The sequence below is a fragment of the Anas platyrhynchos genome, chromosome 36, assembly GCF_047663525.1.
Source record: "Anas platyrhynchos isolate ZD024472 breed Pekin duck chromosome 36, IASCAAS_PekinDuck_T2T, whole genome shotgun sequence".
Lineage (NCBI taxonomy): Eukaryota > Metazoa > Chordata > Aves > Anseriformes > Anatidae > Anas > Anas platyrhynchos.
Window position 1 is genome coordinate 4,681,062 of NC_092624.1, and position 21,115 is coordinate 4,702,176.

Here is a 21,115-nt window from a genome sequence, read left to right on the forward strand (position 1 = left end):
GGCAAAGCAGCCGCAGTTCGTGGAGGCAGGAGAAGCCGGGGGTGCAGGCAGGGGTGTCCAGGGCTGTGGTGCAGAGCAGGGTCCCTGCTGTGGCCCAGGGGCTGTGTGCCGGGGCAGGGCCTCTGCCGCCTGCCAGGCTCAACACTCAGCCTGCCCGGGGAGCTGCTCATGGTGCTGTGGGGAGAAGCTGCGGGTAGAAGGAGCCCCCCTGGCAGGGCAGGGTCCTGCTGCTGGCGGGAGGCTGCTGCCTGGGGCAGCCTGCTCACAGCTCCACAGCACACCAAGGATATTTCCAAAGGGACTTTTGAAGAGGAGAGTTAAGACAGCTGTTAACTAATTCAGGATCAACAGTCCTGAGTTTCCTTTCTTTTTTCTATTTTATCTTTTCTTTTTTTTTTTTTTTTTTTTTTTTTTGTTCAGTGGGAAGAGAATTAGATGCTATTTCCAAGAAAATTCTGAGAGTCCGAAGCCTTCATAAGGAGGATTATAAGGAACCCCAGCAAGTCGGGACCTTTCCTGTCCCTGAACCCATAGAAAGCTCCACCACCTCACATGCAGTGTCAGCAAGGTCTGTGTGACTTGGGCTCTAGGTTGTGCCTCCAGCAAGCTGCCCATGGGCAGAGCCCTGCTGCCAGGAGGTGTCTGCAGGGCAGAGCTGAGCACCCAGTGGGTGGGATGGGGGCTGTGAGCTGCAGGCAGGAGGCGTGGGGACAGAGACCCAGCTGCAGGCAGGGACAGCTGCAGGCAGCACAGCCATGGGCAGGGAGTGAGAGGGAGCTGCTCCCAGAAACATAGAAGGGGGACTTTTGACATTTCTCTGCTATCCCTGTACTGCTGCTGCCTTCCACAGTAAAGCCCCATGGTGTCTTCCGCTCCCCCAGTGTGGACCACCAGAGATATTGGTATGGAAAAGTTGTTCATGGTTCGCCTTTGGAGTCAGTGATGTAGGGGATAAGTCAAGTACAGCTCAGGCACCGATGCTGCCCGTTCTGTCATGCAGATACATGAATTGAGGAAAAGCCTCCATATCCCCTCATGACATGTAGGGTTGTGAAAGTGCTGTTTGTGGGGCTGTGAATGAGCTGACTGTGTTCGGGTCACCCCACTTTTAGGACATTCCACTCTTTTCCTGCAAGGGTTCTGCTGGGCTGAAGGTTGTCCTCCACTAGGGCACAGCTTGTCTATAGCAGCTCTGTGCTATCCACGGAGAAGACACCTAAGGGCATGGAATTTCTACTGGACGTCTCTACATGGTCAGCTGCAATGATGCATCTGTCTCTTGCTATGTGGAGAACTGAGACCATCCCCAAGAGCTGAAGAGATTGGAAATTTGCATGTTGAAATTGCATTCTTTTGATTTCAGCAGACTCTTGCCAGGTTTGTACAAGAAATAGGGTTTCCCTCACAGAGTCTAGCATAATATTTTCCTGTATTTTCCTCTTCAGACAGGTCCCCATGCCCAAAGGACTCAAATGTCCAACAGCAGCTCCATCAGTGAGTTCCTCCTCCTGCCATTTGCAGACACGCGGGAGCTGCAGCTCCTGCACTTCGCGCTCTTCCTGGGCATCTACCTGGCTGCCCTCCTGGGCAACGGCCTCATCCTCACCACCGTAGCCTGTGACCACCGCCTCCACACTCCAATGTACTTCTTCCTCCTCAACCTTGCCCTCCTCGACCTGGGCTGCATCTCCACCACTGTCCCCAAAGCCATGGCCAATTCCCTCTGGGACACCAGGGCCATTTCCTATGAAGGATGTGTTGCACAGGTCTTTCTTTTTGTCTTCTTGATATCAGCAGAGTTTTACCTTCTCACTGTCATGGCCTATGACCGCTATGTTGCCATCTGCAAGTCCCTGCAATATTGGATCCTCCTGGGCAGCAGAGCTTGTGCCCAGATGGCAGCAGCTGCCTGGGGCAGTGGGGTTCTCCATGCTCTGCTGCACACTGCCAATACATTTTCCTTGCCCCTCTGCCAAGGCAATGCTGTGGACCAGTTCTTCTGTGAAATCCCCCAGATCCTCAAGCTCTCTTGTTCACATTCCTACTTCAGAGAACTTTGGGTACTTATGGTTGGTATCTGTTTTGCTTCTGGCTGTTTTGTTTTCATTCTTTTCTCCTACGTACAAATCTTCAGGGCTGTGCTGAGGATCCCCAGTGAGCAGGGACGACACAAAGCCTTTTCCACGTGCCTCCCTCACCTATTTGTGGTCTCCCTGTTTCTCAGCACTGGCATGTTTGCCTATCTGAAGCCCCCCTGTATCTCCTCCCCAACCCTGGATCTCTTGGTGGCAGTTCTGTACTCGGTGGTGCCCCCAACATTCAATCCCCTCATTTACAGCATGAGAAACAAGGAGCTCAAGGGTGCTATTAGGAAAGGAATTTCATAGATATTTCTGAATGGTGATAAACTTCCCCTCTTTCTCCACAAATGACTTCCTGGATATAATTTAAAGGCCTGGTACTTGTTTCGTTAAGAATATTGGTATTTTGATCTTTATCTTTAGTGTCATTTCCATTTATTACTTTCTTAGAATAAAGGCTTATTATTTATCCAGCATCTCATGAGGTATTAAACTGCTTTGTTTACACTGCACCATTTTTGCCTCCATGCATATCAGCAATGACTTTCTTTTAGCATCTACTTAATAAAACAGCATCTCTCCAATGCACTGCCTGAAATCCTGCCTCTTCTTTCAAAGCTGGTGTCAGCAATAGGTCTGAGCATTGCGGTGGTTTCACACTGATGGGCAGCTGAACTCCACCACACGACTCTTTCACCCCTGCTCCTGAACAATACAGACAAAGAAAATAGAGTTGGAAAGGGCTGCAAGGTTTATTCAAGGGAAGGGGAGATGTCTCATCATTTGCAGTCACGGTATAAGCAGACTCTGTAGCGAGATTAAGATAATATATTTACTAACAGACTGGAGCAATGAGAAAAAAAACAAAAAGTGAACTAAAAAGATATCCACCCTTCTCTCTCCTCCTCTACCTGCTTTCAGCTGTCAAAACCTGCAAGTCCTGGGCTTAGGGAGGGAGGAAGTGGGGGGCTGGAGAGGGCTGGTGGCTGCTGTGAGAGCCCTTCCTGAGGGTCCCACTTTGCTAAGGGACAATGGGGCGGCCAGGACTCTTGGGTCTTGATGCTAGGGCTGCTCTGAGCCCAAAGGCTGCTTTAATCACTGCTCTGTGTATCCCCATAAAGATGGAAAATCCAGGGCCAGATTTCCCTGGGAGATATCAGATCATGTCCTGGGTGCTGAGATGCCATCCTTGGATGGCCACGGCTCTGGTGCTGAACCCCTCCTCTTTGCCTTCTATGGTGGTTTTACTCTGCTAAGCAGCTCAACTCCACCACAACCTCTCTCTAACTCCTTCTTCTCAAAGGAAAAGGGGGAGAAAATATGATGAAAGGTGCTCAGGGTTTGTTTACCTAGTAAGATCAGATCAGCCACCGAGCTTCATGGAATCATAGAGTCATAGAATCATTAAGGTTGGAAAAGACCTCCAAGATCATTTGGTCCAACTGCAACCCCCTGTATTGTCACAGTCACCAGTTATTGTCATGGGCAAAAATGAATGAGCGTAGGGAAACTAATATAATTTGTTGCCTATCACCAGCAAACTAGAATAATGAGGAGCTACAAGCAAACTAAAACCCACCTTGCCCTCCATACATCCTCTTCTCCTTACACCCCCCAAATAGCTCAGGGGAATAGGGAATGGGGGCTGCGGTCAGTCCATGATGCTTCATCTCCACCACTCCTTCAGGGTCACTATCTGCCCCTGCTCCAGCATGGGATCCCTCCCATGGGATGCTGTCCTATCCAAACTGATCCTGTGTGCGCTTCCCCCCAGGCAGCAGCTCTTCAATAATTGCTCTTACACGGGTGCGTAACATTGGGGTCCATCTGTCAGTAGCAGACTGTTGTCCCCCACAGGCAGCAGTTCCCCCCCAGATCCCCTGCTCCTATAGGGGTTCTCCATGGGCCACAGCCTCCTCTAGGCCACAGCCACCTGCTCCACTGGGGGCTCCTCCACAGGCTGTGGTGTGGAGATCTATATATAGTCAGAATGCACACAAAGGTCTTTTAATTCAATAAGTAATTATAGAACTCTGCAGAGTCAGGTTTCTTGGTGAACTTTTGTAAAGCAAGCATACATCTAGCTTGAATCACCATTTTTTACACACAACAAACTTGAGAAACTCTCTCTCTGGCTACTTTTAATTGGCTGTTTCAGCTTTCCTAACTTTCCTCTACTGAGTTTGTGCATTACAGAGGACCAGGCGCAGGGGGAGGAGGGGTATTGGGAGGCAGGTGGGGAAAACATCATATTCCACATTAGCATACATTACCATTTTTACTGGTGTGATTTTTAATATATTAGTGACACTTAATGAGCAAAAGGTCAGTCTGGAATCTTCCTGCAGTTGTTTTTCTCCTTTTTGTTTTTTATCTTCCATCCCTTATCTCCTTTGCTTCTGATATCTCAAGGCTACCTGTCTCCCTGTTTTCTTTAGGTTTCACAGAATCTTGGAATGGCCAAGGTTAGAGGGACCTCTGAAGATCATCTAGTCCAACCCCCCTGCCAAACAGGATCACCGAGAACGCATTGCACAGGATGGCATCCAGGTGAGTTTTGAATATCTCCAGAGAGGAAGACTCCACCACCTCTCTGTGAAACTGTCACTCTCACAGTAAAGAAGTGCTTCTTCATATACAGTTGGAACCTCCTGTGCTTCAGTTTGTGCCCATTGCCTCTTGTCCTGTCACTGGGTACAACTGAGAAGAATCTGGTTCCATCCTCCTGACACCCCCCCTCAGATATTTATACACATGGATGAGGTCTCCCCTCAGTCTTCTCCTCTCCTAAACAGGCCCATTAATCTAATGCTCCAGTCCTCTAATCAGCCTAGTAGCCCTCCCCTGGACTCTCTCCAGTAGTTCCATATCCCTCTTGTCCTGGGGAGCCCAGACCTGGACACGGGACTGCAGGTGTGGCCTCACCGCGACTGAGTAGAGGGGGAGGATCACCTCCCTTGGCCTGCTGGCAACACTCTTCCGAATGCACCCCAGGATCCTGTTGGCCTTCTTGGCCACAAGGGCACACTGCTGGCTCGTGCTCAGCCTGCTGTCCCCCAGGACTCTCAGGTGCCTCTCTGCAGAGCTGCTCTCCAGCAGGTCACCCCCCCAGCCTGTTCTGCTACTTGGGGTTATTCCTCCCCAGGAACTTTCCATATGGAGTTTGCTTGTTCATTTGTTTGATTTTCCTTTCTGGCTTTGTGATAATGTTGCCTACACAGAAATGCCCTTCTCCATTCCCTTGTATCTAAGTATTCCCATCTGTGTGATCCATGGTTTCTCTAAACAATGAAACAGGCTCTCTGTGTATTTAAACCAAACAAATCTTGGTCTGAGACCCATTCTCATCAGATCAGGAGTGAATGGAAACTGGGGCTGTGGTGGCAATGCCCAAAGCCCTGCAGCAGCCTGCAGTGAGCACTGCCGTGGGGCCAGGCCAGCCTGGGAGGTGGACAGAGGACAGGGAGCTGGGAGAGCTGGGGGCCAGCTGGGCCAGGCTGGAAGCTGCCCAGCAGAGAGAAACATCTGTGTTGAGCTGGGATGTGCAGCCACGCAAGGGGAGGACACCCACTGCTGGCTTTGGGTCGTGTGGCAGGGATGGAAGACAGGCTGGTGCAGGAGGGAGGAGGCCGGGCTGTGCCCATCAGGCACAGACAGAGCAGGGAGGTGGCCCAGGGCTTTCGTCACCTGCAGCATCTCTTGTCATCCATGTCCAGCACTGGCCGCTCCCCCCAGGTTTAGGGGTGCATTTGGCTGCCAGGCCATCTCCATCCTTGTGCCAGGCTCAGGGCCTGTGTCAGGGGAACAGCCAGCCCTGCTGGCCTCTGTCCTGGCCCAGAGCCCTGAAGACTTGGAGCAGGGCTGTCTGCAGAGGCTCCCGTGGGATGTGGATGGGTCAGGGCAGGGGCCGGGTGTGGCATAATGACCACACGGACACCAGGGTTCTTTTAGGATCTGTAACTGCTACATCTTTATTGATGACATAACTTCAGCTCTTTCTTACTGAGGGCCTAACTTCATCTCTCATATTGAGGACATAACTTCATTATCCCTTATCGAGGACAGGCTCCCTTCTTATACCATTCGCCCCCCAGCAGTACTTTTCCACTAACTATTCATTGGTCAACAACTTTGCCCTGCAACAGAAAACACCCAGCAACTTCCATGCCTTAACGGCTGGAGAACAAGCAACCCCAGACAACAAGGGGTCTCCTGAATCACCCTTCTTTGTTCCCTCTAAACTCTTTACATTCCTGATGGACTCATCATTAAGAGTCCAATGTTATCACCAACCATGGGGCTTGTCGACCCCCATGGCCACACTCCCACAGCTGGGGGCTGGAGGGGGATGCAAACGCAGGAGGGCCATGGCAGGAGGGGACCCCAAGTGTGCCATTGGGATTGTAATAGCAGGACTTGACCCAACCCTGAATGTGCACTGCCATGTGTGTTGCCTTGGCAGCACGGCTGTGGGACCGTGTGTGGCAGTGGGGCTGGGCCGCTGCAGGGATAGGGCACTGAGATGGGCCATGAAGGATCTGCCAGGGGGTGACAGCAAGGACAGGCTCCAAAAAAGAAACTTACTTATCTTACCTTTGTGGTGGACATATGCTTTTAGGAAAGGCAAAGCTCACCTAGAGTTGGTGTCTGCAGGAATATCCAGCCATGTGTACACAAAGACACAATCTTTTAAACACACATGGATGTGCACACGCAGGCGGGTATGGCTGAGCACTCCCAGAGCAACTGCAACTGGAAGAAGGCAGGACAGAGAGATGTGATCAAGTACAGGGTATCTGGAGTCTCTAGAGCAAGGACCAGACCTCTGGTCTCCACTGCTCCCCTCCATCTCTCTTTGCCGTTTGTCCATAGCTCACATCTCTGCCCACCAAGGGCACGTGAGATACTGCTGTCCCTCACAGCCCTGCCTGTACTCTGCTCCTTTCTCCCACTGTGCTTTGTCACATCCAGCACTTTCTTGTGCCTTTTCCCATAGGCTCCCACCCTGTGTCCAGCTGGCATCACTGCAGGGCAGCCCTCCCCAGGGCACAGGCATCAGCCTTCAACTTCCACAGCTGCTGCTCCTGATGGCCTCCTGAGGCCTGCCTGCTCCTGGCCCATCGCAGTGTTGTGAGGAGGTGACCTCAGCAGCAGCAGCCCAGCCATGGTGGCTCGACAGAGCTGTCCCCTGTCAGAGCTGCCGCCTGTGTCCCGTGGGGTTTGTGATGCACTCGATGACATCGCCGTGTCTGCCTGCCTGCCACCAGGCAGTCAGGTCACTGCAGTAGGAATGGCATCACAACCCACCTCCCAGCTGTGTCACTGGGACTTTCCTCCACGTGTCCCCTTTCCCCAGCTCCCAGCACTGCTGGGTTGGTTTCCTGATAGTTTGGGCGATATAAAATTCTAGAATCCCATCCACTTGCCTGTGAGTCTCCCACTTATCTATATGTATGCAGTAACTGTGTATATACTTTTCCATTTACTTGCACATATATCTGTAGTTACAGATGGAGCTATACAAATATATATTTCTATGCATACAGAAAGATGTGAATATTCCCACCAAGAAAGGCAAATAATACAGTTATGGTTGGAACAACTTTAGCCATCTGAAGCATTTCATGAAACATTTTCACTCTGGTTTCCTCTAACATGCAGGAGAGAGTAACATGCCATGGAAAAGATCCTCCTTGAAGCAATGTCAAGATACATGCAAGACAAAGAGGTGATCCAAGAGAGCCAGCACATTTTCATCAAGGGTAAATCGTGCCTGACCAATCTGGTGGCTTTCTACTATGGAGTGATTGCATCAGTTGAAAAAGGAAGATCGATCGATGTCATCTTCCTGGACTTCTGCAAGGCCTTTGACGTGATCGCACATGACATCCTGCTCTCCAAATCGGAGAGGTATGGATTTGATGGGTGCACCGTTCAGTGGATAAGGAATTGGCTTAAACTTGCACCCAGAGAGTGGTGGTCAATGGCTCTATGTCCGAGTGCAGGCTGGTGATGAGTGGTGTCCTCAGGGGTCTGTCCTGGGACCAGTACTGTTCAGTATCTTTATCTATGACATAGACAGTAGGACCGAGTGCACCCTCAGCAAATTTGCAGATGACACCAAACTGAGTGGTGCTGTTGATATGACAGAAGGAAGGGATGACATCCAAAGGGACTTGGACACACTTGAGAAGTGGGCCCATGTGAACCTAATGAGATTCAACACATCTAAGTGCAAGGTGCTGCACCTGGGCCGAGGCAATCCTGGGCATGAGTACAGGCTGGGAGAAGAACTCATTGAGAGTAGCCCTGCAGAGAAGGACTTGGGGGTTCTGTTAGATGAAAAGCTTGATGTGAGTTGGCAGTGTGTGCTTGTGGGCCAGAAGTCCAACTGTGTCCTGGGCTGTATCAAGAGATGAGCAGCCAGCAGGTGGAGGGAGGTGATTGTCCCCCTCTACTCTGTCCTTGTGAGGCCCAACTGTGTAATTGCACTTCTATTCGTCATTTCTAACCTATGTCAATCTTTTCTTGTATAGCCAACCCTTGGAAGGTGCACCTCATTGGAGGCAACTTGGATTTGGCTTACTGTTGAGGACTGTGGGGTTTGTTTGTTACCTTGGTTGGTGTTAGATGTTAACAACAAAACCAACAACAAAAACTGTGTCAGTGTGCAGCCAGTTGAATGAGGAACAGAGGTGGGAATGTGTGCAAAGGAGCTGTAACAACAACCTGCAGAATACAGTGTAGAAGTCTGGTGTAAGGAAAAGTGATGCAAGTCCCAGGTGGCTGATGAGAGAAGTGGTGGGGATGGAGAGCTGAGCAGCAAGGTTGTCCATACAGTCTAGGACTGCAAGGGACTGCTTTTCCACCCATACAGACCTCTTTAGGAGACACTTTGGATCTATGACAACTAGAGAATGATGCTATCAGTTCTTCTGAAAACTCTAAACTAATGGAAAATAATCTTAAATAAGGAAAATGCTCTTAGAAATCTGGTCATTGAATACTTTCTCTTTAAACTGCATTCTTGAAATCTCACTAATTAACTGTACAAGTCTGGAAGACTGGATGAAAATGGCTGAATTGTAATGAGCCCCATGGTGCATTTGGTGCTGAGTCCATAAACTTCAGGTAGTGAGAGGAGAATGATGTAACTGCAGGAGAAGTAAAAGTCAGAAGGAAACTTTGAAGTGTCTAGGAGCATTAATGGGCCCCAGTGAGGGTCATTACTGACAAAGCCTCCCCATGGACTTGTTAGAGCAGACAATTGGAGGCCATGATTGCAGGTAGGCAAAGGCACTGGGCAGGAGACTCTGCTGCTGAGTAAAGGCCTTGGTTTGTTTGGTGAAGCAGAAAGGCCAAGCCCTGGCCCCCAGCCCCTGGGCAGGGAGGTCCTGTTCCTCACCCATGGCTCAGGGCTCTTCCTGGGGCAGTAGGATGGGGGGTGTGTGATGCTGTGTTAAGGACAACGCTATGACACCTGCTGGCCTCCCCACTGGGTTGCAAGGAGGCCACAAGACCCCAGTGTCATGAGCACAGCATGTGTCCTCATGAGCCTCAGTAGCAGAGACAACTGCCATAGCCAGGGGGACAAAGACCTTGGTGCTGTTGGGGCCTTGCAGCCTTGTCAGTGCTCTTGGTATTCTCCACTGCAGGCTGTCCTGCACTGTCCTATCCCTGCCCCCAAATCGCCCTTCAAGCAGGTGTCCTAACCCATCAGCCTTCTGGTACACTGTGAGCTGATCAGACAGATGAAACCTTACCAGCATCTTCCAATCCACATACCTGCTGCTGGCCTTCCAGCTTCTCAGAGAGATGTGACCAAGCTGTGTGCCTGTTGCTGTTACACTGTATAATCGGGCAGAAGGGACTTGAAAACCCACACCCAAGGCCTCTTCTTTCATGGGGTCTATCAAGCTCTGTTGTAGTTAGATTCCAGGGGCTGAAGCTGATTGGTTCAGTTTAGCAAAGAGCAGACTATATGTATATATATAATTACATTTATATATATATATATATGTATAAACTAAGCAAGCTTTATTATGAGCTATTTGCATACATACAGACCCCAGGGCGATGACACTGGTACCGATGAGCATGGTGGTTTCCCCAGTCAATGATGTACTAGAGGAAGGAGTCAGTAGGCACACTGCTTGAACGGTTGTCCCCATTGAGGCAACGTTGTCCTTGATAGTGCATCACATCTCTCTCCTCTGGTGGACTACTCATTTTATCCCCTCCTATCCGGTAGCTGTTCTGACACGTGGGGCCAACACATGTCACAATGGCCGCCATGCTCCTCCTTGGTGTTGTATAAGCACGACTACAAATGCACATGTGCACCACTTGAGTTGGTGTTGAACTGGCTCCGCGAAAGTTGTTACTTCATCCATCATTATCTTCCCCCGCTGTCCTCTGGTCAGCTTTTCCAGCTGCAAGTGTCATGAGTACAAGCTAAGCCATAAACTTTCTCCAGCCTTGCCACAGTCTTGCCAGCATTGTCTCAGTCATCTAATTGACACAAATTACTACGCCATGTATCACAAACTGCTTCAAATATACACTCTTCAGAGGATCTACTGTGTTCATAGTAACACATGATGTACATGTATCTCTACCTCTGCTCTCTCCTAATTCCAAGATTTAATAAAGACATTCAACAGTGTTGGCCCAAGTGCTGATCACTGAGGGATACTGCTAGGAACTGTCTGACAGGAGAACTTTGCACCACAGATGACACCTGGACCTGATTGTCCAGCATGCTTCCCACCCACAACCTCATCCATTTGTTAAGTCCACATAGCACCAACCAGGCTAGAAGAAGTCTCTGGAAGACAATGTCAAAAGCCTTTCTAAAGTGCACGTAGACAGCATCCCTTTCTTTCCCCTCACCTATGGGTTCAGCAATCCCGTTTTTGTCCAAGTGCCTGGAGGTGGCTGTAGCTTGGTCCATCACCTTCTGAGGGACTGAGGTGAGGTTGACCAGCCTGAATTCTCCCCACCCTCCTCTGTCTTCTTCCAGAAGAAAGGTTTGATGTCATTCCAAGTTTCAAGAAAGCTCTCTGGTCCCTCTGGCACATTTCCTGACACAGTCCAAAAAGGCAGGGGAGGGTGATGCAACAGACAGGGGCATTTGCAATGAACCTGTGCAGGGCAGGTGAGATGGATCTCATGGGGATGGTGGGGATTGTTCATGGCATCATACATGGAAGCATCAGGGTTTTGTGAGGCGTCCACATTTGAGCTGGCCTTCTGCACTTCTCGTACACAGAACAGTATTCAGAGACACAAGTCCTTCCCTTGCACACCCAAAGGCAGGGCATTGCAATGGTTGTGGTGTCTCTCTGGCTCCTTCTGCCTCTCCTAGAGCCTGGGAGGCATCTCAGCCCTGTGGTGCATTGCCCTTCTGGGTACTTGTTTGAGATACCCTATGGCATGAGGTATGGACACAGACTGAAGACATTAGTGCTCACTCAGGTTATCCTCAGCACATTACAGAATCATAGGATCATTAAAGTTGCAAAAGACCTCCAAGACCATCTGGTCCAACCACAGCAAAATCAAATGATCGGGAGCAGAGCAAAAGCAAAAGAAAAAAGCAGCCAATAAGAAGTGATCTTGCAGAAGTTGCGCCCTTATGTGCCCAAGTGGCATGGGCAGTGCTGGTTTCCCTCTCTAATGTGGAAAAGGCTGGGTCACCTTCTCAAGAGAGAATTTTTGCCAGGAAGAAGTGCTTTTCTGTGACTCCTCTTTCTGCACAGCAGAATGACAAAAAGACAAACATTTCATCAAAGCTTTTCATACAGGCCCTGCTGCAGACAGGAAGCCTCACTGTGAGCTCTGGAGGGAACCCAGAAGACTGTAACAAGCACCAGGAAGATCCAGCAAGCTCAAGATATCTTCTATAGAGTAGAAAATGTTTGAAATTGGAAAGAATTCATGTCTGTGAGTGAAGGAGAAAGACATATGTTATGTCAACATGGCAGTGCTGAAGGCCCTTACAAAATCAGAGATGATGATGTTTCTTTTTGGCATTTGTGCCTTGGCCTAGGAGGTGGGGAATGCCCAGTGCTGGGGCATGTGTGCTCAGCTGTACCCTGTGAGTTGACCTTGCTCTCTTCCCCTCTGTCACTCCCCACACTTGGATGGACACATGAAACATCCACAATCCTGGAGGATGCATGAACCTCCTGGAATGATGTCCCTTTATTGCAGGGGGACGGTGAAATACATGAGATGCAGGGAAAGACCAGAGTGTGTGTAGCAGTGAGTGTGTATGTCCTCATGAACGTAAATGATTCCATAATTCAATAGAGAGCATGGTCAATGGGGCATAGGGCACCCTCAGCAGGTTGCTGAGGACACAAAACCGGGAGAGGTGGTTGATAGAGAAGAAGGGTATTCTTCCATCCAGATAGACCTCAGCATGCTTGGGAACCGGAACCTCAGGAATTTTAACAAAGAGAAAAGGAAGTCCTTCCCATAGTGAGAAATAAGTCCTGCACCTGTACAGGCTGGGGAGGGACTGATGAAGAGACAAGGACCTTGGGGTACTGGTAGACAGCAAGCTGACCATGAGCCAGCAGGCTGCCCTTGTGTCAAGGGTGGCCAACAGCCTCCTGGACTGCATTAGACAGAGCATTGCCAGCAGGACAAAGGAGGCGGTCCTTCCACTCTGCTCAGCACTGGTAATGCCATTTTTGCAGTCCTATGTCTGTTGCTGGGCTTCAAAGTACAAGAAGGACATGGGTTGAGAGAGCTGGTACTATTCAGCTTGGAGAAGAGACCGTTCCGAGGGTGTTCTTGTCAATGTATATACATGTCTGACAAAAGGACAGGATAAGGGAACCAGGATGTTCTCAGGGCAGCTGAGCAGCAGGACAAGAGGCAATGGCCACTAACTGACCCTAAGAAAACTTCTCTTTACTGTAGGTGACTGACGAACATTGCCCAGAGAGATACTGCAGCTTCCATCCTTGGGGATGTTCTAAACACTGCTGGACCCTGTCCTGGCCAACCTGCTCCAGCTGGCCATGCTTGAGTGGGAAGTGCTTGAACTAGACAGTCTCCATAGGCCTCTTCCAACCCTCATTATTTTGTGATTCTGTAATGCCCAACAGTGTTTCTGAGAAATTTTCTGTGGTACCCTCATCCTCGTTGAGTCCTGCAGCCCATGGATCAGAGCTGCATTTTGAGGATGAACATGGTCACTGGGTAGTGCTGAGGACAGGGCCAAACAGGGATTACAAAAGCCAGCAACGTCACAACACACAGAAGTGCCCATTACCCCTGCCTCCACTGTCCAGCCCCTTCCCCTGACAAGACTTAGGGTCACAAAGAACCTCTGGAGCTCTCTCGCACCATGGTCTGCTCTGAGCAGAGATAACTTAACTAAGAGATCGGATTGGTCAGTACTTTCTCCTGACCAAGTGTTAATTCACATTCATGGTGATTTATTTTCTCCTTAAAACCATTATAAATTTCTTTCTGCCTTCTTCAAGCCTAACTCTATTAGGTGTGGCTGGGATTGAGTTAACATTCTTACAGCAGCTTAAATAGTGTTGTTCTTTCTATTTTTTCAAGGGCAAGAAGAAGGACCAATGAGACTTATAGGCTGGTCAGCCTCACCTTCTTCCCTATGAAGATAACAGAGCAGCTCATCCTGTCAACCATTTACAGGCAAAGAAAGGACATGAAAGTCATTGGCAGTAGTAAGCTGGACTCACCAAAGGGAAGTCATGCTTGAACAACTTGAAAACGTTCTATGATAAAATGACTGATACCTCAAGCATTCTGTGAAATTGTGTGATCTTGGACTAAGGCTCCTGTGAAAGCTTCTCCTATCTGTTCATGCAACAACAAGCCAATTGGGATCTTGGGCTGAGGGTCCCATGTGCACAGTGATGGTCAACAGTTTCCCAAGCTAATAGAGTATCCACATTTTTGTCTATCAGAAAATTTCCAACCCAGGTCAGCTCCTGTCTGATCCCTCCCCATTCCTCCTCTGATCAGGCCTGGTGCTCCTGGCCTCCTCCAAGTGCTCCTCACAGGACCCTGAGTGCTGCTCCACAGAGAGAGGGGACCGTGATGCCCAAGGTTCTGGAGTTACTTTGTACTGGCTAAGATGGTCAAAGTAGGAAACACCCACAATGCACAAGAGTCCAGTCCTCATTCTGCAACACACCTCCCTGTGACCCCCACCCCTGAACCTATAGAAAATGAAGCACAGCCAAGACAATGGAGACTGCAATTCCTGAAGCTAATTCCTGCTTTCATAAGGAAAAAGAGCCCAGCCTTCTGTTTCTGCAGTGAGGAGACACCCTTTTATTAGAGATGCTCCTCAGGAAGACAGAAATAACACCTTGATGACAACTGTACACAAGGCCTTTGGGTTAGCAGGCACAGCAGGTTCATGCCTTTGGAGATGAGGGGTGGATAAATACATTTGTGTATTAACATGATCATCAGACTTTGAAAGAAAAAATGCACAGACCTTCCCTGGGGTAAAAGAAGGAAAAACCTGTCAGGAAACATGGGCATCTTCCTGCTCCTGACTGTGAACCCATTGAATCAGTTTCCTGAGGGCATATTTGAGTTCCTGGTTCCTCATGCTATAGATGAGGGGGTTCACTGCTGGAGGAATCACTGAGTACAGAACTGCCACCAGCAGATCCAGAGATGGAGAGGAGATGGAGGAGGGCTTCAGGTAGGAAAACATACTGGTGCTGATAACCATAAAGACCACGGCCAAGTGAGGGAGGCACGTGGAAAAGGCTTTGTGCTGTCCCTGCTCAGAGGGCATCTGCAACACAATAGTGAAGATTTTAAAGTAAGACAGGATAATGAAAACAAAACATCCTAGAGCAAGGACAAAACTGCTGGCAAACACCCCAACTTCCCGGAGATAGAAATCTGAGCAGGACAGTTTGAAGATCTGTGGGATTTCACAGAAGAATTGGTCCACAGCATTGCCTTGGCAGAGGGGCAGAGAAAATGTATTGGCAGTGTGCAGGACAGCATTGAGAAAGCCACTGCCCCAGGCAGCTGCTGCTATCTGGGCACAAGCTCTGCTGCCCAGGAGGGTCCCGTAGTGCAGGGGCTTGCAGATGGCAATGTAGCGGTCGTAGGACATGACAGTGAGAAGAGAATATTCTGCTGAGATGAAAAATAGAAAGAGAAAGACCTGTGCAACACACCCATCATAGGAAATGTCCCTGGTGTCCCAGAGGGAATTGGCCATGGCTTCGGGGACAGTGGTGGAGATGCAGCCCAGGTCGAGGAGGGCGAGGTTGAGGAGGAAGAAGTACATGGGGGTGTGGAGGTGGTGGTCGCAGGCTATGGCGGTGAGACTGAGGCCGTTGCCCAGGAGGGCAGCCAGGTAGATGCCCAGGAAGAGCGCGAAGTGCAGGAGCTGCAGCTCGCGTGTGTCTGCAAATGGCAGGAGGAGGAACTCGGTGATGGAGCTGCTGTTGGACATCTGATGCCTCTGGACATGGGTCCTGTTCATGGAAGGAATTACAAGTGAAAAGTCAAACATGTACGACACCTATTGCATATCTTGTAGGAAGTGCCGTCCACACAACATCAAAGACATACTACCTCCTGCTCGATTCTGGAAGAAATTTGTAGTGCTCCTTGGCCAGAACTCTGACTGAGCTCTGTTGGCTAAGGCTCGGTCTGTCAGCAGGAGTCTGTGAGCAGAGCCCTTGGGCACTGGGGCATAAATGAACTGGGTGCAACCTCAGATGCCCACTGTCCAGGGACATCCTTCTCATTGCAGATCTGGAGGAGTAGGTCAAATAATCCCTCAAGAAACAACAAAATTGATGTTGTTGCTGGCTGTAGGCTGAGGTATCTAAAAGGTCTTTGTAAAGTGCATCACTGAGCTGTATGTCTTTTACAGAGGAATGTTCTTGGAGCCTCAGTCTCTGACACAAACACTATAATTTCATTACTAACCGCATGGCTCCCCAGCAGGGCATGAAAATGTTAACTGATACTCAGGAGAGCTCTTATCCTGGAAGTAGCCCCTACCTTGAACACTGCCTTGACAAATCTAGTACAAAGATATCTGAATTCTCCCCCAGCACAAGGGAATCCAGAGCTCATGACCAAGTTCCCCTTAAATTATGGATGGAGATCAATTCTGTAGGCAGGAAAGGGACTGGTTATGGTCCTCTTAAGCCTCTTGTGAAGGCTTAGGTGTCACAACCTCTACTCTGAAATAATAACCTCTATTTCTATTCCCAGTGAGCCGAAGAAGAGAAAATTGAAAGCAGAGAGTCTGGAAACCTAAGCCTGAAGCAGGAATTCCCCACCTTCTCTGTGTTTTTGCGAAGCCCCCTTGGATACGCCCTGGTTGTGCTGTGGAGCTGTGAGCAGGCTGCCCCAGGCAGCAGCCTCCCACCAGCAGCAGGACCCTGCCCTGCCGGGGGGGCTCCTTCCACCCGCAGCTTCTCCCCGCAGTGCCCTGGGCAGCTCCCCGGGCAGGCTGAGTGCTGAGCCTGGCAGGCGGCAGAGGCCCTGCCCCGGCACACAGCCCCTGGGGCACAGCAGGGACCCTGCTCTGCACCACAGCCCTGGACACCCCTGCCTGCACCCCCGGCTTCTCCTGCCTCCACGAACTGCGGCTGCATTGCCCTCCAGCCAGAGACTTACCGGGTGCAGGGCTGGGAAGTCTTCTCCCGCAGGGAGCTCTGGGCATGCTGCCACTTCTGCCTGCCTTTAAGCACTGTGTCTCTGCAGGCAGTGCCCCCAGGCCTGCTGCGCTGTGCAGAGGAGCTGCTCCTGGGCAGAGCTGTCTCTCTGCAGTGCTGCCCGCTTGCCAGGAGCTCCCCTTGGGCCCAGGAGCCCGGCCCAGCTCAGCAGCAGAGGCCCAGCCCAAGGCCTCCCTTGCTCTGCCCCCCACCAGGATCCCTGCACATGGCCCTGGGGCTGCAGGGGAACCTGCTGTGAAACAGCCTGAAGGAACCCCTGAGGCTCTCTCCTTCAGCTGGGCACGCACACTTCTTGACAACAAGTACATTTCTCCAAAAAGTTAGGCAGCAGAATCCGTTAAGACATCTCATGCTGGATTTTAATCCTGTTGCTAGGAGGGCACTCAGCTCACACCCATGCCTGCCCAAGGCACACAGGAACTGGGATTCGCCTGCCCTCACTTCAGGTGTGCACCACATGGGCACCTGCAGGTTAGCTCCTTGTCTCATCTCCAGGATCATAAATGGAGATGGAGGAAATCAGGGGGCTGCAAACACCTGGTGACATGTCAGGGGGCAGAGGTACATGCAGGCATCTGCAAGCTCTCATGGAGGTACTATGAGGGACAGGGCAGCACCTGGGGATATCCCCTTGGAGGCTGGTGGGGGATGCCTTTGGCCAGCTGAAATGACAGAAAATGCACCCATTTAGGACAACTAAACCTGTCCCTCCTCAGTAGGCTCAGGGCAGCCTGTAGAGGCATCCACCTGACCCAATGGAGAACTGTGCCACAGGGAGAGCTGAGTCTCTCTCTCCCTCTTCTCCATCTGGTTTTCCCTCCATCTCCAGGGACTGTAACGGCACTTGTCTCATGGACATCCCTACATTGCCTAATGAAATTCGGGGCAGCCGCTCCATTTAAAGCCACTTCCAGGCCTGCAGTGCTACCTGAGATGCCAACGCTGCCCAGCATCACTGGAGCATGCAGCTGACATGGGCAGCACAAGACCCACAGGACAGCTCTGGCCATTTATAGCTGGTACTTAGAGGGCACCCCTGAGGGCATCTCTGGTAGACCTGGTGCTTATGAGCAAGTGACTGCTTCCCAGAGAGCCAAGGTCTGTCCCACTTCTATCGGGTAGAGGCAGGCAGTGCACAGATATGAGGCACATCACACCAGAGTTTCCTTTTTTTGTCATTCAGCTTGCAAACACTGCTGCTGCTTCTCATCCCCACCCGTTAATCACTCTGATGGTACTATCCAGACACAGTGATTTTTTCTGTGTCCCTGGATCACAGGATACCCATATCCAAAGACATTGTCAGCAGCCCATTCTCGTGCCTGGAGGTCGGTCACAGCTCCAGCACTGGCCCTCAGGGCTGCACCAACACCACAAATGCCCTCTGCTGTCAGGGCAGCACAGCCCAGGCCTGATTCCTTCTGGCCTCAGGAACACCAGGGCTTGCCCTCCTTGGGACCCCTGAATTCATCCTTTTGTGCCCATCTGCCATCCACGGCAGCATATCTGCTGTGATGGAAAGCCTTTGCATGCCCAGGCTCTTGAGCAAAAGATCTGGGACAAGTCTGAGTTTGGCCCTTGTGCCACAGCTGAGGTGCTGCAGCCCAGATGTGCCCCAATGCCCTCGGCCTGGGGCACAGGCAGGAGGAGCTGGATCCCCACTGAAAGGAAGCTGTGTCAGCATTAAGGAGTGCACTGCATCTGTCCCAAGCTGTTCTCCCTTCCTCTGCAGTGCTGCACTACCCCTCTCCCTTACCATGAGGTGCTGAAGGTAAGTTTGCCATTCCCTCGTGTGCCACCTCTGCCTGTGGCATGGCAGCGGGGATGTCCTGGGCGAGGGTGCTGAGGCCTTCTCAGAGCACAGAGCCTTGTGGGACATGAGGGGAGAAAGGCCCAGGAATGTGCTGCAATTCCCTCCATATAACACATCCTAATGCATCCTAACACATATAATGCATCCCAGGCGCCTTCGCTCCCATCGTTTGAAAAAAGCCCATCCCCAGGAAAAGACTCAAACCCTACCTTCCTGGGAGAGCTCCCAAAAGCAGAGGTATCTTAGTTCAAGAACACAGCAGGGACTACTCCAGTGCTCCACTTCCTTTATTCCGTGGGCTTTGCCACCATTTGGAGATGTTCCTGGTGGATTTGTCAAGAAATGCCGGAAAATATGTCTCCTTGCTACTGACCTCACAGGCCTTCTAATGACACGGTCTGATGTCATAGGGGGAAGCCCTGCATCACTGGGATATCATCACTGGAGCAGCGGCAGTGCCAGCACTTCCCTGCAAGGCCTGGTCCCTGCTGGGCACTGCTTGGGTGCTCCCCAGCGCTGTCCTTCTGTGGCCAGGAGTGGGGGCAGCAGGCAGAAAGCTTGCACTGGGCAACCCTCACTGACGGGCGGAGGAGCAGGGGCACCTTGCAGAGGAGCTGTGGTTGAGGAGCCAGGGCGCGCATCCCTTGTCCTGAGCTGAGGGCCAGCAGCAAGTGAGATGGAGGGCTGCTGGACGGTGACCATCACTTCTGACATGATTTCCATGTTCCAGGTGCTCCTGCAGCTCTCCTCCAAAGGTGAGGGTGTCAGGAGACCCTTCCCAAGGGCTGGCCCTGTGGCTGTCAGCTGTTCAAAGCTGCAAGTCCTGGGCTTTGCGGGGAGGCTGAACAGGGCTGTTGGCTACTACAAGAGCATTTCCTAAGTTCCCCTCTGGGCTCAGGGGACAATGTGGCAGTCAAGATTCCTGGGTGCTGATGCTAGGGATGCCCTTATCCCTAGGGCTTCTCTGGGCATGGCTCAGCTTCCTTGTGATGGGGACAATCCAGGGCAAGTTTTCCCTTGGAACTTGTGCCTCTTTGGGATCTGGGATCTCTGGGAGGAAGGACGTCCAGTGTCCCAGACACTTTTGTGGCCTGCAGCTCCCACAGGCCTCTCAGGAATTTGCCAGAAATGCCTCTGTTGGAAATCAAACCTTCCCCTTGTACTGATCTCTTTCAGGGGAACCTCTGCTCCTTCTCTTCTGTGCAGCCAGGCTGGCAGAGCATGTCCTAGATGCTGAGATGCCATCTCTGGATGGTCACAGCTCTGGTGCTGAACCCTTCCCGTGCCCGTACTATGGTGGATTTACCCTGATACACAGGTGACCTTCTCCACCACCATTCACTCTCTCCCTCTTCAAAGAGAAAAAGGGGAAGTAAATATTTTTTGAGTGGTTGTTTGGGGTCCCAAGATTTGGAGTTTTCTTCAGCGATAGCACTCTATGGGCTGCAGCCTCCTCTAGGCCATATTCACCTACTCCACTGTGGGCTCCTCCACAGGCTGCAGCATCAGGATCTGCTCCTCCATGGGACACATGGGTTGCAGGGGGACAGCCTGCTCCACCAGGGGCCTCTTCATGGGCTGAAGGGGAACTTCTGGTGTCTGGAGCACCTCTTGCCCTCTTTCTGCAGTGACCTCGTTGTCTGCAGGGCTATTTCTTACACCTCCCTCTCCCAGCTGCTGTTGCCCAGCAGGTTTTTCCCTTTTTTTAAATCTGCCCTCACAAAAGTGCAACCAGCATCACCCATTGGTTCAGCTTGCCAGTGGCTGCCCTGGCCTCAATAAGTCTGGGCATTTTTCAGCAGGTGGCGAGCAATTACATTGTGCATCACTTGCTTTGTGCATTCTACTATCATCAGCATCATCATCAACAACAATAATAACATTTTTATTATTATTATTTCCCTTTCATTTTTTTGTACTATTAAACTGTCTTTATCTCCATCCACAAGATTTCCTTCCTTCCTTCCTTCCTGCCTTCCTTCCTGCCTTCCTTCATGCTTTCCTTCATGCCTTCCTTCCTTCATGCTTCCTTCATACATTCCTTCATGCCTTCCTTTCTCTCCCCAATTATTCTCTCCCCTATCCCACTGGCAAAGTGTGGAGCAAACGGCTACATGGTGCTGAGCTGCCAGCCAAGTTAAACCACAACACTCCCTTTGGCACATAATGTAGGGCCCAAAGGGTAGAGATAATGATTAAAATAAAATAGTTATAAGCATTAGATCAGCTTATTATTTGCTGAAATCAATGTTGATTTTTGGGGGATCAGGGTTGTAGATGTGTTTGATGTCAGAATTATGTTGGATAGCACATTGCAAACTGTGAGTGTTCCTTGTGGTACTGTTTATCATCTCTGGGGGCTGGTTTAAGGTTATTATTTTGCTGTAATGTGTAACACTGGCCTATGGTATGATAAAATTATTGGATGTGAGACTGCTCTAGTAGTTGTACTCAGCATTGCTGTCGCCACTGTACTTCAGGAACCAGCTATGAAAAACTATTCT

The 21,115-nt window shown here is 50.6% G+C and overlaps 2 protein-coding genes across 2 annotated transcripts in view; one reads left to right on the forward strand and one right to left on the reverse strand.

The window, feature by feature from the left end:
* LOC140000978 (olfactory receptor 14A16-like) overlaps positions 1 to 15,558 on the reverse strand; it is a 29,817-nt gene extending 14,259 nt beyond the window's left edge. Inside the window, exon 1 of the mRNA XM_072032097.1 lies at positions 15,054 to 15,558. Coding sequence (XP_071888198.1) covers positions 15,054 to 15,558 — 505 coding nt within the window. The remainder of the gene's footprint in view (positions 1 to 15,053) is intronic.
* On the forward strand, positions 1,473 to 2,408 carry LOC140001016 (olfactory receptor 14C36-like). The gene has a single exon (XM_072032172.1). It carries the CDS (start codon positions 1,473 to 1,475, stop codon positions 2,385 to 2,387), a length of 915 nt encoding a protein of 304 aa, XP_071888273.1. The 3' UTR covers positions 2,388 to 2,408.
* Positions 15,559 to 21,115: the final 5,557 nt, after the last annotated feature.

What these genes read in the sequence shown, in the direction of transcription:
- LOC140001016 (XM_072032172.1), top strand. Translation starts at nt 1,473, where the DNA reads ATGTCCAACAGCAGCTCCATCAGTGAGTTCCTCCTCCTGCCATTTGCA.